At 40.6% G+C, this 17,102-nt stretch overlaps 1 protein-coding gene across 1 annotated transcript; it reads right to left on the bottom strand.

Moving 5' to 3' along the window:
* Positions 1–10,722: 10,722 nt before the first annotated feature.
* On the bottom strand, positions 10,723–16,008 carry fnta (farnesyltransferase, CAAX box, subunit alpha). Its single transcript, XM_008419823.3, has 9 exons — positions 15,817–16,008; positions 15,324–15,409; positions 14,375–14,489; positions 13,649–13,753; positions 12,952–13,078; positions 12,667–12,815; positions 11,908–11,970; positions 11,459–11,648; positions 10,723–11,347 (listed from the first exon to the last, which is right to left on the bottom strand). The coding sequence occupies exons 1-9, from the start codon at positions 15,942–15,944 to the stop codon at positions 11,204–11,206; spliced, it is 1,107 nt and encodes a 368-aa protein (XP_008418045.2). The 5' UTR covers positions 15,945–16,008; the 3' UTR covers positions 10,723–11,203.
* Positions 16,009–17,102: the final 1,094 nt, after the last annotated feature.

Raw genomic sequence — 17,102 nt, forward strand, 5'->3', positions numbered from 1 at the left:
TGCCTGACTACCCCAGCAGCTGTGAACAGTCGAGCTGCACACAGATGTCAAAAAGATAGCAGACCCTCAGTGGGCGCCCAGATTTGTAGAGCAGACTAATGAAATATGAATTTGTCTTAATCGACCCCAGAGAAAGAGAGAGGGATAGAAGAGGAACAAGAAAAAACTCTGGAGAAAAGGTGAACCTCAGTTTGGCTTTCCCTGTATGCAGGACAAGCTGGAGACTTAGAATTGGAGTAAGAAATGGTTAGGCGTGGTATTTTTTCCTCCCAAAATTAGCGTATTTTATAATTCCGTGTAGTCAGCCTAAGTGTCGTCCATATCGTAATCCAATTTTGAGTCAATGCCCAGTTAATGTGCTGTAGCCCCAAGTCAAATCCTCATGGAGCCAACATCCAACTTCCTGGCTGAGCAAAAGGTTTGAGAAGAACCAAAGTCACTGAAAGTCAAACATGTGAAAGGCAAAGAAAAAGAAGAAACAGTGTGTAGACATGTCACGATGCCCTTTCCAACAGAACAGGTCAGTGGACACTGCTCTTCTTTGTTTCAGGACAGAAATTAAACGGGGTAGCTTTTGAATCCTTCCCAAACCCTTGAAAGTCTTCACGTAGGATGAGTCCCCTGAACTGTGAAGGGACTCCACGGTGATACGCGTTGGCAGGACACCCAGGACTGTTGTGGTTGTCACGTTGCTGCGTCTCAACGTGAAAAATTAGCCAAAAGATTTGACTGCTCCCATCAGAAAAATTACACCAGAGACAATCCTCTCGCTTCCATTTATCACAATGAGCCACCTCATTGACTTTACTGGTATGGCTGCCAGTGAGTCCGAGAGCCTCTCTAATTAGGTCGTTACTGCTTTGCATAGGTTTGCAGATAAGAATGACAAGCTGATGATCTGTCCTGCTGGCTGGTGATGGGCAGAGGTGGAGGGGCCAGGGGTCTCTGTCGGCGTTGGTCGGTCCGCTGAGAGAGCCGCAGATGTCGCCACAATCAGCAGCAGCAGTGCCACTGTTCAGAACACAAATCTGAGTTTTGAAGGAGGCAAAAGATCCAAACCGGATTTCACATTTGAAAGGATTTGACTTTGTGAATCCTTTCATGACTTAGGGGTGAATTCACACCTGCTCTGTTTATTCCGCTTTAATCAAACTGGTGTAGAAAGTCTGGTTTGTTTGGGGAAGGTGTGAACGTGCAATCAAACTCTGATGTGGACCAAAACACAAACTATCATCTGCCTAAAAACCTCGGTATGGGTCCAGTTTAAGTCAACTCTAATGTGGTTCAAATGCATATGTGAACGCATCTGGACCGGAGGCCGCTCCCAAAGCAAAAAAGTGGAGTACAGCACAAGGCATTCTGGGTAAAATACAACCAAAACAAACGCACTAACGTTTGTTAACGCGTTTGTTTTGGTTCGTGGTCTTATACCAAAGACTAAAGAGAAATACTACAACTTCTAAAACCTGACGCTACTCCATTTTTGTTTACATTTTGTGAAGAAGGAAGTTGCATCAGCTTCTTCAGTGGTTTCCATGTCATTTCATTCTGTAGTTCTTGGTGCGGCGCCACCAAAGGTGAGGAGGGGAAAAGGTTTTTCAAAGGATTTTGTTTGATTGACATAGTGCAACACGAAAGTGAAACTCACCAACTGAAAATGTGATAAATATTGCATTTTATTACTCCCCAATTGAACTCAATCTAAAAAAAGCCTAACTGTGATTAAAAGCTGTGCGAATTAGATTGAGAATAACCTGAGTTAACCTGCAGCAGTCGCAGGTCACATACTGAGAGCATTTCAGTCCCGATGTGACTCACCGCGTTAAATTGCCTGAACAAATCTGATGAAGCAGAAGTTGTTAACAGCATATGTCTTTCATCGGGACACAAACACATCCCCGCTCTCCTGCATAACACAGGCAATTTACTCGTCATGGTCACAAACCTGGAAGACGCCGTTACTGAGGAGGAAAGTAATTCCCATCCTAACAGGCGAGATCGTCCCTCGTACACACGGCGTGCAGTGAGCAGAACGAGCCGAAGCCGGCTTCATTTTAACGTGCAGAACACTCTTTGAATCAGACAATGTGTGTTTTTCTTTTTTTTTTACCCCAGGTGGGATTTAGAAAGAAAAAAAGAAACCTCGTCCTCAAGACAGACTTCCTGACAAAGAAGTGAAATCCTCCTAGAAGCAGCGTTTGAAATATAAATCACAGTATGTATCTGTGGAGCCTGTTGCTTCCGCCGTGCCATAAAGCCAGCTGCCACAGCAACCGGGCTGCAGTTTTACGGCGGCGGTGACGGGTCGGACGGCCTGTAAAACCTTGTTTGATCCCATGAATATTAAAAAGTCTGGACTGGCTTTCTGCAGGGCTGGGAGGGAGTTCAACAACGTTCATCCTGAAGGCAGAGACGTGGAATCAATATGGAGTCTGACCGGATCAGACCGGAGGACCCGGGTCAGAAACCGGGTCACAGTTTAGATGGGGCTTACAAGGGCAGTAGCTCAGGGCGCTGGGATTTGGGGGGACGGCCTCATTGATTTGTTTTGTAGTCAACAGATGCGTTTTGATACATTGTGCTTTAAAACCCAAATGTATTTGTTCAAATTTTATTTTACTGTATTTCTTTATTTTTTATATGAATGTTTGAATCTTGTATTTTTAGAGGACCATGGATGGAAATTAGTATTTTGCTAAATCCAGTATAGTGTACATTCCGTAATTTGCACTGTCTCAATTAAATCAATCAATTTGATTTTGACAATATGACATCATAACTTTGTGTCTTATCCTATGGTGAATCAGAAGTGAGAAAAATAACATTTTAGTGCAGTTTTTTTTCTTTTAAAGGGGCAGAATTATGTAAAAATCAACTTTTTTGAGCTTTACGTCATGATTTTGAAACTCCAGGTATCAAAAACACACCTGGAGTGTTGTCTTGTTTCTTCCATGCATGTGTGAGAAATCGGTTAATCTCCCTGGCAACCATTAAGATGTCTCAGTGGACCAATCAGAGCTCCTCCTCTGAGCTTTTGTTTCCAAGCTTCTGCCTCACAGAGCTCCCTCAATCAGCTCCTTCAGACTAGCCAGCAGCAATTAGTAAACACCTGGTGGAACAGCTGACCTCGTTATAGGAGATTCTTCTCAGTACAACACTGGTAAAACGTTGCTAAAGGGTTAATAGAGAAGCCATGTTATGATGACTTCGTGAAGGCGGAGTTTCAGAAAGAGCAGGAGCTTCTTAAAGAGACAGAGACCCAATTTCAAGGTGTTAAATTAGGAAGTCATTTTTTAAAGTCATATTTGATGTGTGTATATATACGTATACAACTGAAGTTAACTTAGTTACTTGATTGTGCTATAAAACAAATAACACTGCTTTTTTAAATAGTGATTGCATCATCAAAAACAGGCCTGTTATTGTAAGGAAAACATTTTGCTTTCTTTTTTTATCCTGCATGGATGAAGCCATTTCAAGAAGGGATGCTGATCACTTCGCTCAGTGCCACTCTGGGTTTTGCTACATCTTTTCAGGAAAAACAGAAGCATTTGGGCATCTCCACTAACGTTTCGGACTCCCTGTCAAGCTAATATAATGTTCACATGAAACAGAAATGTGTGTTTGTCGGGAGCCAGAGCTCGATTTAACCGAGAGGCCCACAGTCTACTAGATCCAGCCCTGGTCAGAATCGCGTTTAGATAAGGTGGTCAGAATTCAAAGATCAACTGAGTCGTAGAGACTTTGCTCGATGAACAGGTAGCTAGAAACGGCTGCGTGTGACGGCATCAATAGCACAAACTGGCTAAAATTCTCATCTCATAATGACTGCTGCTCTCTGAGGCCTGTTTTTAGTGCTTCCTCTGGATTTTCCTCCATTCACCTTTTGCGCTCATCAGCCTCATTCACGGCCCCTGCAGGTGGGTATTGTCATTTAAAAACTGGCTCAGTTAAAACGGCTGCAAAGAACAGAGGAGACGGACAGAAATCAGCAGCCATTATGGCCAAAAGAGCAGCAGCTAAAAGAAAAAACCAGACGGACTTTATCTCTGGAGTCAGTAAGAAGAAATGAACCAGAGTAACTCTTAATACGTACAATTGTTTCTAGATATGTGTCAAAATGCAATTATCTGAGGAGTTAAATAATGTTAGTATGTCAATAAAGTGTTTGGAGTTTGTTTTGCTGCCCCCAACAGGCCAAAAGGAGACATGCAACCTGTTTATGTGACGATGCCCCGGTCCTACAGCAACATTTCAAAGATTTCATCTCATCTCTGCTTTGGATCAGATCAATATGTTACGTTTTTCAAGAGGAAATTTGAACATCTCAGTGAAAATCCTGTTAATTTATTACGAACACAGCTTCGCTACTTTTTCAGATGTAAAAAAACAAAAATATGTGCGAGTTTATGTTGCTCTTGTGTGTGTGACTCACACAAACAGAGCTATGGTAGACTGGTGTTGGAATGGCCCAGTCAAAGCTCAGACCTTAATCTAATTAGGGTAAACGGTGGCTAAACTTGTTATATGGCTGAGTTGACACTATTTTGCAAAGAATGATTGGTGAAAGCTGTTGGAAACAAACCTCAAAAGCATCTATTGTTGATATTGATCAGTTTTTCCTTTTTTGTGTTGATCTTTCAAAACAAAAATTCTCCCAAAAGGTTATAATACGATAAAACGTGAAAACATTCAAATGATCCAAATACTTTTGAAAGGTAATGCCTTTCACTTTAACTCCTAACCTCTATATTTCAGTTTTGTTTATTATTTTATGTAATTCCTGCTGACTAACTTTGAGCCACAAAGCTCTCAATTAACTCATTTACCCCCAAAGAAGCAGGTAGGCAAACAAAGCACAATTTAAGCAACGGTGACATCCCTCACCGTAGCAACAAGTCTTCATTTCCTGCCTAGCTCACTTTATATTGTTGAGCTTTAAAAAACTTAATTCAATTTAGGAAAAAAAGGCAATTAGCCATCATCCCTCAGGTACAGACTGTCTGGTCAGAGGAGGGGGGGAAGGTGATTTCCAGGACGTCTTAAGCGAATTACTTGGTCTGTTCAGTCTGCGTGCTTTAACTTTCACTTAAAACTTTGTTCCTGTTTCTTTCCAGAGCAGTGAAGATGGTAATGATGATGATCAGACCATTAGGACGGCTCATTAGTGGGGAGGAAGAGGGGAAAATAAAAGGCTACGTGATGATAATGAACTTGTGCGAGGTTACAGCACAGTCTACGGGAAGGTTTCAGCTGCAGGGTCACGACTGAGGCGCGTTAAAAGACACAAATAAACTAACGACTTCACCACACTGGTTCTGTTGGGCCGGGATCCCTCATTAGAGGCTGAATTATGTCATCTCCACATAAAAAGCGGAATGCTTCTGGATGAGAAGGGAACAGATCACAGCGGAGGCTGTTGTAGCTTTGTTGCCTTCCTTTGAAAACATTTTGGCACATGACGACAATTTGTGTGTTTTATTGTTGGCTTTGTGTAATGGATCAACACAAAGTGGAGCACAGCTGTGAAGTGGAAGGAAATGACTGTTTGCAAAGCAAACATTTGTAAAATAGTGAATATTCAGCGCACACACACTCACACACACACACACACACACGCACACACCTCCTAATTCTTTGTAAGAACAATTTTTTCTGTAATTATAGCCATAGGTAATCTTTCCTGCCATAACTCTGTACATTAACTGAGTATAATTGTTGCTAGATACTGCTCACTCTAATTGCTCCATTTGCATATATATATTGCAAAAAATATATCCATCCATCCATTTTCTTGCACCCTTTTTCCCTCAGTGGGGTCGGGAGGGGTGCTGGTGCCCATCTCCAGCCAACGTTTCGGGCGAGAGGCAGGGTACACCCTGGACAGGTCGCCAGTCTGTCGCAGGGCAACACAGAGACACACAGGACACACAACCATGCACACACACACTCACACCTAGGGGCAATTTGGAGAGGCCAATTAACCTGACAGTCATGTTTTTGGACTGTGGGAGGAAACCGGAGTACCCAGAGAAAACCCACGCAACGCACAGGGAGAACATGCAAACTCCATGCAGAAAGACCCCAGGCCGGGAATTGAACCCAGAACCTTCTTGCTGCAAGGCAACAGCTCTACCAACTGCGCCACTGTGCAGCCCGCAAAAAATATATATTTAAATATATTCTTAGATGACAGTGTTTAATTTCATAGAAATATACATTGTTTATATATACTCTCTTTATATTGTTAATATTACTATTATTTATGTTTAGCATGCTATATTTTCTGTTTTCTGTATATTGTGATGCTGCCCGATAACTTCCCAATTCTGGGATTAGGAAAGCACATCCTAGCTTAGTTTATGTTAGCTTAGCTGAATTCATTTTGAGATACATCTCTGTCAGCTACCTACATGTAGAGACTTAAATATTTTGCTCAGTGTTTCGGGAACTTCTCAGCTTAGCTTAATAAATATTGGGATTCAGCTCTAGCTGTCTACAGCTAGAGACTGAAATGTTTTGTGAACATGCCACACATTCTCAACTGGATTTGACTGGAACATTCTAACACATAATTGTTTTCTCTAAGCCTTTCACTGTACAGCTTTGGCTGTACATTGTCTTCTTGTCCGGCTGGAAGCTGAAGCTCCACTCCGTTCTCCAGACTTTGTCAGCCTCTACCTGGTTTTCTTCCAGGATTGTCCTGGATGTGGCTCCTCCTGTCGCCTCTGACCGCTACGTTTCACGATCGAACTGGTCTTCAGGGTAATGTGCAGTGCGTTTTCTTTGACACGTAACATTTAGTCTGTAGTCCAAAGATTAAAATGATGTTTTTCTATGACATGTTTTCAGTACATGGCTTCTGGCAACATGCAGTGAAAGTCAAAACAAAACAGTGCATTTGCATTTATTGATGATGGAATCATCGGCGGTGGATATGCAGGTGTCCAGGGAGACAGAAATGCAGAAAACCAGAAGTGCTAAAAAAAAAAGTAGCATACGCAACTGTTAGCAAAATCAGTGAAAAACAGATTATTATCCTTCCACCTCAAATATCTTTTCTTTCTTTTTTAATCTTGTTGCAGTGAGGATTTAATTGGAGGTTTTCCACCTCAATCGCACGTCGTTGTTCTGAACGATGCCCTCTGGTGCCTGAGGGCCGATGTTCAGCTTGTACCTGCTCTTAAAAGGGAATTAGAAATGAGCTCAATCAACTTGATCCCTGAAAACCAAGGATCTGAGCAAAGGGCCCCATCTGTGTTTCAACAGGCTCACCTCGACTGTCATGGCAGCACAGCGGCGCCGCGGGGCAGTTTTGTACGACACACACCACCAACCCTTTGTTTAGAGGGATCTCCAGCTGGATCCTCCACTGCCTCCTTGTGGGCTTTACAGGATTGTTGTGGGGAGACGGACTGAGGGGGGGAGCTGGGGCCCGGCCCTGCTCCGCCTGTCAACTGGACACAATCGTTTCCAGCCCCTCTAACAATCGCTGGAGCGTCAATCCTTCAGATCCTTTTACCTACAATAACTTGTTTTATCTTCTTATCTTTCTCCCACCTCAAGACACAAAGCCCAGACAGAAGTAAGTCCCCCTGCATCTGATGAAAGCCTTTCAAAGCAACTCTTTGTGTTTTTTTATTTTTTATTGTGCTGCTCAAAGCTAATATGCTGCTTTCTCTCCAAACAAACAGTCCTTTAAATTAGACCCATTAAAAATACCAAAATATATTTATTGAAGACAATGTTGCGCTTAATCAAATTGATTATATATATATATATTTTGCTAGGAGGTAGAGGAACAACATTTAGATGAATAATTGTGAATCTAATTTCTGTTTATTATTCTGTTTATTATGAGTGCTTTCTGTTTTAAAGCGTTCCTCTTGTGCTTTGTTCAAGAAAACAGACAAACATTTTAATTCCACCGAGGCGCTTAATTGATGTTTGATTTTTCTTGCCGGTCTTATTTGTGTGCTAATAGGAAGCGGAGTCATCTGAACGTCGTAACGCATTCCTGATGCACAAAAGGCTTCGTTTGATCACCAAAATGAGTCTGGTGGTTTGTAGTCCCTTGTGGAAATCGTTCATAACTCTTGAAACCTAAAAACCTTTTCACAGGTTTTTAGGTTGTTAACACAAGTAAGGGAAAAATAAATTAACACTAGAAGTGTTTTGAAGCCAAATGGACTTGCATTGTTTCATGATTTAAGTGTTTTGCCACAGAGCCTTTTGAAAACAGTCACATATTTTTTCTGCAATGCAGCTAAATGCAGCCCATTTTTATGGCGCCCCCTGGACTACTGGCGCCCTGAGCATTTGCCTATTCTGCCTATCCTGCTTCTGCCAGGGGGCGTCATGGTAACCAAAGCCATCAGTAGTTGTTTTGATACTATGTTTAAAAATAAAATTTTCCCCCTGAGATTGAACGAACTGATATTAATTTTCACTAATTGCTGATTGACTTCAGCTGGTGTCATGGCTTCCCGTGTGTTCTGTGTCATTCCAGTTTATCAGTCATTACGGCTAACTGGGTTATTACCAACATATTGTGAACATTTTCATGTTAGCTGGACATTTACAAATTGGAGTTAATACGTTTACTTTAGAAAGCAATTTAATTATTTTTTTAGACCTGAAATATGTTCTCCTAAACTTTGGGACATATGGAGTTCAACTTAAACTCACTAGCTAAGGTTGTCATGTGACGCCACAGTAAAATGTCAGGCTAACATCTTATTCGAAGACCCTATTTTCTGATAATCATGCTGTCGAAGAGCGAACAATTTCTCCACACCTTTTATTCCAAAGGTGTAAAAAAAAATGAGACAGGTGACAGAAATGTCACAGGTTACCTTGCCGCAGTGAAACCTGCGGGGTTCTTTTTATATCACGCGTTAAAGTAATTCTTTTCTGTTTCTTCTTCTTTTTCGGTTAGAAAGCTTAATAGTACAGGCATACATGCGTCACCTCAAGCAACCCTACATGTAGCCTCCTGTGTCTGAGTGAAACCAACACCGGAAACAGATGTTTCTGCCTGTTAAATCCACGCTGCCGGCCGGCGGGTGCATCTGGACGGGGTTTCATGATGGCTGCTGTAAACACACACTCACATGTGGCCTCAGATCCGGAGACAAGCGAATGACAGTCTCCGTGTGCCTGTGATGAAACCGAGTGGTTTGTTTGGAGGAGTGCTGGGATTAATTAGTATTTTAATTATAATCTGGAAGTCTTTTTCTTTTTTTTAATTCTGCGCTTTACCACTAGGGAGCACTATGCTCAGAGCAACGCTTAAAGAGGTGCAGCAGGTGTCTCTTCTTGTTTAATAAAAATGGTGTGTAGCCTAAACCGACACTCGCATGTCAGCCTTGATTGTGTGTCATGGTGTGTTTTTTTAAGAGTCAGGTGCAGCTGGCAAAACGAAGCCTAAACCATAGTATCCTGCTGTTAAAAAAAGAAAGAAAGAAAGAAAGAAAATCATTTCGAGTTGACTTTTCATTCAGTAATTCAAGTGCCTGGCAGTTTTCATGCTCGGTCCTGTCACAACTACCGATGACGTGAACTCTCCAATAACTCGATCCTCCACACCAAAGAAGGGGGGAAAATGGCGAGCAGAAGACATAATTACACACTGCTGGGATGCAGAAAATGAAAAGAGGGGTGAATTGGGCTGTAGTGTCAGCAGAAGTAGGAACAGCTGCACCTAGTGGAGTAAATCCATTTCCAAGCTCGGAGGGAGTCCAGGACGTGAAGCTAAGGCTGTCGATCCGCGTGCAGCAGCACTCACAGGGGTCTCCAGGTTCGCTTTTCTCCTGGCGGCACTGAACAAAACCTGTCCATGCATTTTTAAACAAGTTGAATTAAATACCTAAGATTTTTAAAATACCACTCTTGAATTAAATTTAAGACTGAAAAGATAAATATACAAAAAACGAACGTCGCCCAGCGAACTGGTGATAAATTTACACCAACATGGCTAGCTTGTTAGCAAGCGTAGCTAGTTAGCGGTAGCCTTGTGAGTCCTTTGGAGTAATTTTTTACGTGATGTTTGAACTCCTTTCTATGACTTATTTGGGCTCATTTCCGACGTCATGTTACACTGTTTCATTTGGACTCATTATTGACGTCATGCTATAATATGTCTCCTTAGGACTAATTTTATTCTCATTTCGGACATCATGCTAGACGCTAGCTAATTTTTTACGTCATACTAGATTACTTGTGTTTGGACTCTTGTTATACCGTGGCTCACTTGGCAAAGTTTTGATGCAATGCCTCATTTGATATAATTTTCGACATGTTATTCCATGGCCCGTTGCCAATGACACTGAAAATGAGCTCAAACGACACATACCTTTTACTGCTTGCGTACTTTGTACTGTTAAGAGTTCAGCTTATTTTATTTTTTTCAGATTTTCAGCATTTTCAGGACTGCCTCAGTGGCCACCTTCATGGACTCATTGAGTGCAGAACTTAAAAACGCTGTTTTCAGATCATATGAGTGGAATGTTGAGTGGTAAAAAAAACTGTAGTTGCTAAAGAAAAACTACAAAACCGGACACCAGAGCAAACAATGCAGATTAGCTTCCTCCACACCTCAGCAGAGTCACAGGCTGATATTAGCCTCCATCTCATAATGCATCAATGGCTGAATCCAACTTCTGATTGATATTTTAAATCATTACAACACAATAAGTTAATGATCAGAGTCCAGCAGCACAGTGGTGTTTTATTGCTCAGCTTTATTGTCACAGAAGGAAAAGGTTCTGCTAACAACTGTCAGTATTTTAACTAAAGTTATGTTTAAACATGACTTAACCTTCCACTCACACTAATAATCTTCCACGTTAGTTTGCAAACTAGCAGCCAAGTTAAAGTCTTGTTTGTCTTTTCTGCCACTGACTTATCCACCGTTAACCCTCTAAGCTGCAGTTTGGACGTTGTTGTGCAAACAAAAGCAAATAGTCCTTTCACACACATAAGATGTGTAATGATATATTTAAAAAAAATAACTAAACTGTTTCAGATGAAATAAGCAAGAACAGGGAGTTAATATTTATACGGAGTATACAGTCTTCTAAGTGACAACATGTTTACTCCAAGACTGAGACTGAAGGGATTTACAGAAGACTTTACAGCGATATCAAACTCCATGTGTTGGTTAATGTTAATGGAACATGGAGGGGAGTGTTAATGTGGAGCTCTAGCTGGCCTCCTGGGTCTCGGCCGGCTTGGTTTCCTCATTCGAGAGACCGTCTGCTCCGTATTTGTTCTTTAGTGAACGTCCCAAAAACTGCCAGTACTCCTTACGAATGGTATCCTTCTCCTGGGCCAGAAGCTCGCAGATCTTAGCGGGAAGACAAACATGAAACGGACGAAAAATGAATCCACTGCAGCTTAAGAAATTGATTAAATTAACAAAAAGTGCTAATTTCTCAAAGTATCAACAACTGCTCACCTCCAGAGCCTTTTTTAGCGTCTCCTTATGTTCCTGCTCAGGATTTTCCTTTTGGAAGCTGTACTCCAAAGCGTCTTCGTAGCAATCGAAGAGGAAAGCGAGGAGGTAGGGCGAGCAGTGCGTCTCTTTCAGCTCCACGACCTTTTCCAGCAGGCCCGGCTGAGACGAGAGGCCTCTGTCCTGCAGCATCCTGAAGGGAACAAAAAGGTGGAAAAATGTAAAAGAAAAAGAAAAGAACAAACGCCGCCTCAGAGCCTCTACGTTTTTAATAACTGAATCGCGACCGTGTCCGCGGCCTCCTGGAGCACGCTTAAACATTCCTGGCCTCCACACTGAAAGGGACCGATTCATTCTTAAACCAGAGAAAACCAGAAAAAAAAAAAAAAGAACTGCTCCCTTTCAGGGTTTCCAGGAAGTTAAATCTAACGTATGCGCGTCTCACTTCTCACCCTTTCAAATAATTCCAGGCGCTCTCGTTGTGAGGAGCCTTCCTGATCTGGTTCAGACAATACCTGACACAAAGAGAAGAAAGCATTAAAATGAATGAAACCTGAAAGAAAAACTGCATGCTTCATTTGACAGCAAATACCAGGAATTTCTTTGATTTTTCAAACAGGAAGACATGCTAACCATTTTTCAAAGTATTAGATTTCCTATAAAAAAATTTTATAGGTCAGATTTCCTATAAAACAGACTAAACTCGGGTTGCTTTGTTTTGAAGTGTAGTGCTGCTTTGCAGCTTTATAATTGGTTTTAGCCGATCAAAGGCAAAAATTGTTCCTAAGGTCTCTGTGAATCATCACATAAAATCCCCATATAAATCAGTTCCTACAAGATTTTACTATTTTTGTGATGTTTTTTTACCCCAGTAAAATTCATGAACTCATTATGTTTCTACTCTACAAATATTTGCACTAATCTGTGATGGTAAATATTACTTTCTGTTATTCACCATGCAGATCACAGACTTCACATCAAGTAAGGCTGAGGCAGCAGAGGGGTAGAAGTAAGAAATACTGCCACCTGCAGGTCAGAGTTAGTCACTTAAACTATTACAATTTCTCTGGAAAATTTGCAATTCAATTAATCTGTTGATTTTGCACAAGAAACGGAATAACATATTAAAGTTTATTTTTGGAGTATGGATCCTTTTACAAGGAACTATTTATTAAAAGAAAAGTATTTTTTTTAAAAAAAAAAACCCTTACTGTATCTCTCTCTGCACGATGGCTGGGTCAGAGAAGCCTGTGGTGTGAGAAATGACAAAGTGCCTCTGGTTCCACGCCGAGTTGTTCCGCACGTCTTCGTCCAGAAGACTCTCCACAAAGTCCAGCTCATTGTCCCACAGCTTGTACTCCTGAAGGTCAAACACAAAGAGACAAAGAGACGCCCCAACAGACACCGTCACACCCCAAACTTTAAACAGAAAGAAAAACAAGAGCGGAGAAAAGATTCCCTCTGAGAGTTTGTGAGGCGAAGGAAGCGCCACCGACCTGGATGACCCACTGCCTGTGCTGCCAGGCATGGTAGTTCTTGGCATCCTGGCTGAGGATGTCTGCGATGAACTGCAGCTCCGCTGTGGGGTCGTTCAACCACTCCACCACCATGCGCCTGTGATGCCTGGACAGGAAGTCAGGAAATACGCAAATACTGGGTCGTAATGACTCCTGATTTCTATAAAATTATTCATTTTCCAATAATTCTGGGTTTTCTTTTCATCCCTCGTTAGTCCTTTTATCTCACTGCAACAACAAAAAACTCAAAATGAACTCAAAATATGAACCTCAATTCTAAAAATCAAGATGAAGTAAAAATAAAAAAGATGTGTAGAGAAAGCCCACATTTTGACTCTTTAATTTTTACATCTTTAAATTGCTGCAATGGAGATTGAGATTAGGAACGCACCGATATGCACGTTTGGTATATTTGGTATACACGATGTTGATATCCGATTTTAATACTGCTGTTACGGCCGATAACCGATATCATACAAAGTTTCTCTACCGTTTTGACACCTCTGCAAAGAAAACGTACAGAAACAAATGGCAACAAGATAAAAACAAATATTGACTGTTAACCAATGTATCGGCCCAATACCGATACGTTAAAAAAATGACAAAGGTTGGATACCGATACGGATGTTAGTGATATTGTGCGTGACTTATTGTGATCAGTGGAAACGTGGCTCACCAGACTTGGTAGTTCTTGGGCTGCTCCTCGATGATGTTGGTGATGTATTTCATCTCCTCCCTCAGGTCCTTGGACAGAGCTTGGAGCAGAACTCGCCTGTAGTGCCTGAACAGGAGCAGATCCAGCGTTACATCGCACCACGACCTCACAACGGAACCGAAACATGACACAGTTTGAGCTTTCAGGCTTTTCCCAAACTCTAATCTGTTGGGTTTTCTCTAAACATTTTAAATATTTGAGTGCAAAGCATTTACTTTTATCACCTGAACATTTGATGACTGAACACGCTGCTGAAGCTGGATTCTGATTGGGTAGTAGTCTTAAAGGGCCGTTTCACTGTTTTTGGCATCTAAACTAACACATATCAATTCTGTTTCAAAAATAATTAAAACCAATCTCAAATGAAAAGTGTATTAACTTCCAAACACAGAATATTTAGAGCATTTATGAGGTTTGGAAATATCCATAATAAAAACCAGCTTGAAGGTTCAATATCTAGAATCTGGAGGGCCTCAATTTTAACACCAGTACGTAAAGCCAGTTGAAAATTGACAACTTTAAAACTGTGAGGAGGTAGAAGCCTCTGTGCCCCCCCTCCTCCCCCTGCAAAAAAAACAAATAAACTTTACACTGTATGTTTCTCACATTTTAAACTCAATTGTTTAACTTTTCTTGCTTTTATTCACTTTTTTTTTACTGCCGTTGTCTCACAAGAGTGACGCTCACCACACTGTGTAGTTTGCTGCGTTCAGGTCGATGGCGTCGGCTGTGAGAGCGAAAGCCCTCTCGCTCCTTTCGTCCTTCTTTAAGAGCGCGCGGAAATAGTCATAAACATCAGCAACTGTTGGATAAAACACACGGTGACGAGTGGCGCGACGTTCATATCTGACTACGTTCATATCTGATTACGTTCAGTCTCCAAAACGAAAACACAGAAAGCGTCTTATCACACTGCAAAAATGTTTCCCAGCTATTCATCTGAGGTTGATTTCAATCAGTTAGAATGTCACTGAAAAGTTTCAGTTCAAGTAATTTCATTCAAAATGTGAAACTCATGTAGGTTTTTATTTATATTCATTTTTAGGATTATAGCAAGCAAATGATTAAAAAAAATCAAATAAGAATATTGAAATGAACAATAAAAAAATATGGGTGGTAAATCAATTTTAATGATTAAATAAATCTTTGCTTTTGCGCACGTAATTTAAAAAATAAAATAAAATGCATATACCAACGCTCTCTAGTGTTTCCACAGTTCAGAGTGACGTCAGCCCACCTAAAAACTACTATTCTGTGTTTTATAACTTCTACTTATTTTAACTTTGAATTCAGATCAACTTCCAAAAGCATTGATTGAAATAAAAATCCGTTTTTTAAAATAGATATTTTCAGTCACCTATGATTTTTTTTTTTTTTTTTTTTTAGGAAAAACTGGGGGAGGGGCGGGGGATCCATCAAAATCGGAAATCGAATTTTGAATAAATAAATAAAATCTAAGAACCTCCATCCTCCGCTAATTATTTATTGCAAATACTTTACAATGCTCGGACATACTTTCTAGTGTAAATAATAATCTGTTATATAACAAGAGTTTCACTTTTTGAATAACTCAACGTTTTGATGATACTCTAATCTGCTGAGATGCGCTCCTGTGGTATCCTAGCAACCGCCTTACACTTGTCAGAGTAGGCGATCTTCACTACGGGATTTGGTCCGTCGTCTTGCGGAACAGGCTCCAGATCAGCCCACTCTTTCCGGTCTCTGAAAGATAAAAACACAGCACTGATCCAACCGCATACCTCAAATACCTCCGGACACCATCTTACCACAACTTTGAAAACTAAAGGAGGGCTAATAACAAAACTAGATTGACCTTCAGCGGAAACTGTCATTTCTTTTATTACCGTGGTCATTATTTGATCATAAATAGAGACAGAAATTCCAAACCAAAGCTGTTATATTAGCCTGAACCGACTTAATTATTGTTACCTTGTGATAAATGACCATTATCATACTAAAATTATCACTATGACACTTGAAACACATTAATTCTTAAAGAATTAGTATGGAAAAAGTGGCGTCTCGAGAAACTTGTAAGAAACGCCTCCTTGCTAATGGAGTAGCTACTGAGGCTAGGTTAGCCAGCGACAACAAGACGGAAAAAGTACCTGTAAAAAATGTATCGGGTTGGGTCGGCGCCATAACTGTCCCCGAATTGGTCCCCGATATCTACATCCAGCTCTTTCTGCTCTTTAACCCCCAGGTGTTCACTGGAGGGCTCCTCAACAGTTGACATGGCTAACTTCTAGCTTTGTCTCAGCCAGAGCGCTGCTTCTTCAGGAAGGACGCAACTTCCGGTGCCTCCGTGGACGGCGGGACATATCAGTTTCCTCCTAACTAGCAGAGGTTCGCTTGGACTTATTCCGTTTTTCCTCTAAATGCCACAATCTTAATTTCATGGCAACAAAACATTTTTTCTACAAATTGTCCTAGTTTTGGTCAGATTTTATTTGAAATTAGTTTTATTTCTCATAATTTCACCACTCACTTTTAAAACGAAACACTTTCATCACAACTTTCAGATTTTTTGACAAAAAAAATCAATTAAAGTAGCTCACTCAGCAGGTTGACTGGCAGATTTGACGATGGTGATCGTAGGTGAAAAATTAAATTGGTGCTCCAATCCAACTGTCCTATTTTCTGTGATTATAAAACTGAAGATATTTTTATATGGGCTCAAACAAACTTCAATCGAAATAAAATATTTCTGCTCTGTTGTGGAAGATTATGAAATCTGTACTTCCGGCATCTGGCCTGTTGACAATATCTGTGGTGTCACTTCAATATCAAATCCTTCTCTCTGATGAAATATTAAAATTTTCTGAGGAACTAAATTTTGAGATTTTAAATTGGCTGTACTTGAAATATAGACATAATGCCTAATAAAATCTCACTTTGTAATTTAGTGAGATGTTTTATTAGGCAAGTTATACTTTTGTAAATTTTCTGGGACATTTTAAAACGTAACCATTATAAAAACATTTGTTTTAAAAAAAAAATCTTATAAATTAAAACCATTTTTAAAAGTTCAGTGGTGGCATTTAGGAAGTGTTGGGGAAAAAAACTGTTCACAAGTTGATGATAAAATCTGATATAATATACAAGTACGACCCTTCTGGTGAACCATAAGCTAGCTTAGCCAGGTTCTAACATCGTCGTGTACGAGGTGCACTTAAATGCATCATGAGGTGCCAGGAACTCTTGTTTTGAAAAGCAAAGGCGTGACAGCGGGGCAGAACTGGAAACTTTAAATCAGCGCAGTTAAAGACACCCGAAGCAGCACAACCGTAACTGTGGACGTCATAATAACTTATGTTTATCCAGGCATTCAAAAGACATTTTTAGATTGTGATAAACTTGTTCTGAATAAGTTTATCACAACAAAACATTTAGA

The sequence above is a fragment of the Poecilia reticulata genome, chromosome 10, assembly GCF_904066995.2.
Source record: "Poecilia reticulata chromosome 10, P_reticulata-male-v2, whole genome shotgun sequence".
Classification (NCBI taxonomy): Eukaryota; Metazoa; Chordata; class Actinopteri; order Cyprinodontiformes; family Poeciliidae; genus Poecilia; species Poecilia reticulata.

What these genes read in the sequence shown, in the direction of transcription:
- fnta (XM_008419823.3), bottom strand. Translation starts at nt 15,944, where the DNA reads ATGTCAACTGTTGAGGAGCCCTCCAGTGAACACCTGGGGGTTAAAGAG. An exon ending in GCCTGGAATTATTTGAAAGG is followed by an intron (nt 11,649 to 11,907) that starts GTGAGAAGTGAG and finishes TGTTCCCTTCAG; the next exon opens with GATGCTGCAGGACAGAGGCC. An exon ending in CGCTAAAAAAGGCTCTGGAG is followed by an intron (nt 11,348 to 11,458) that starts GTGAGCAGTTGT and finishes CTTCCCGCTAAG; the next exon opens with ATCTGCGAGCTTCTGGCCCA.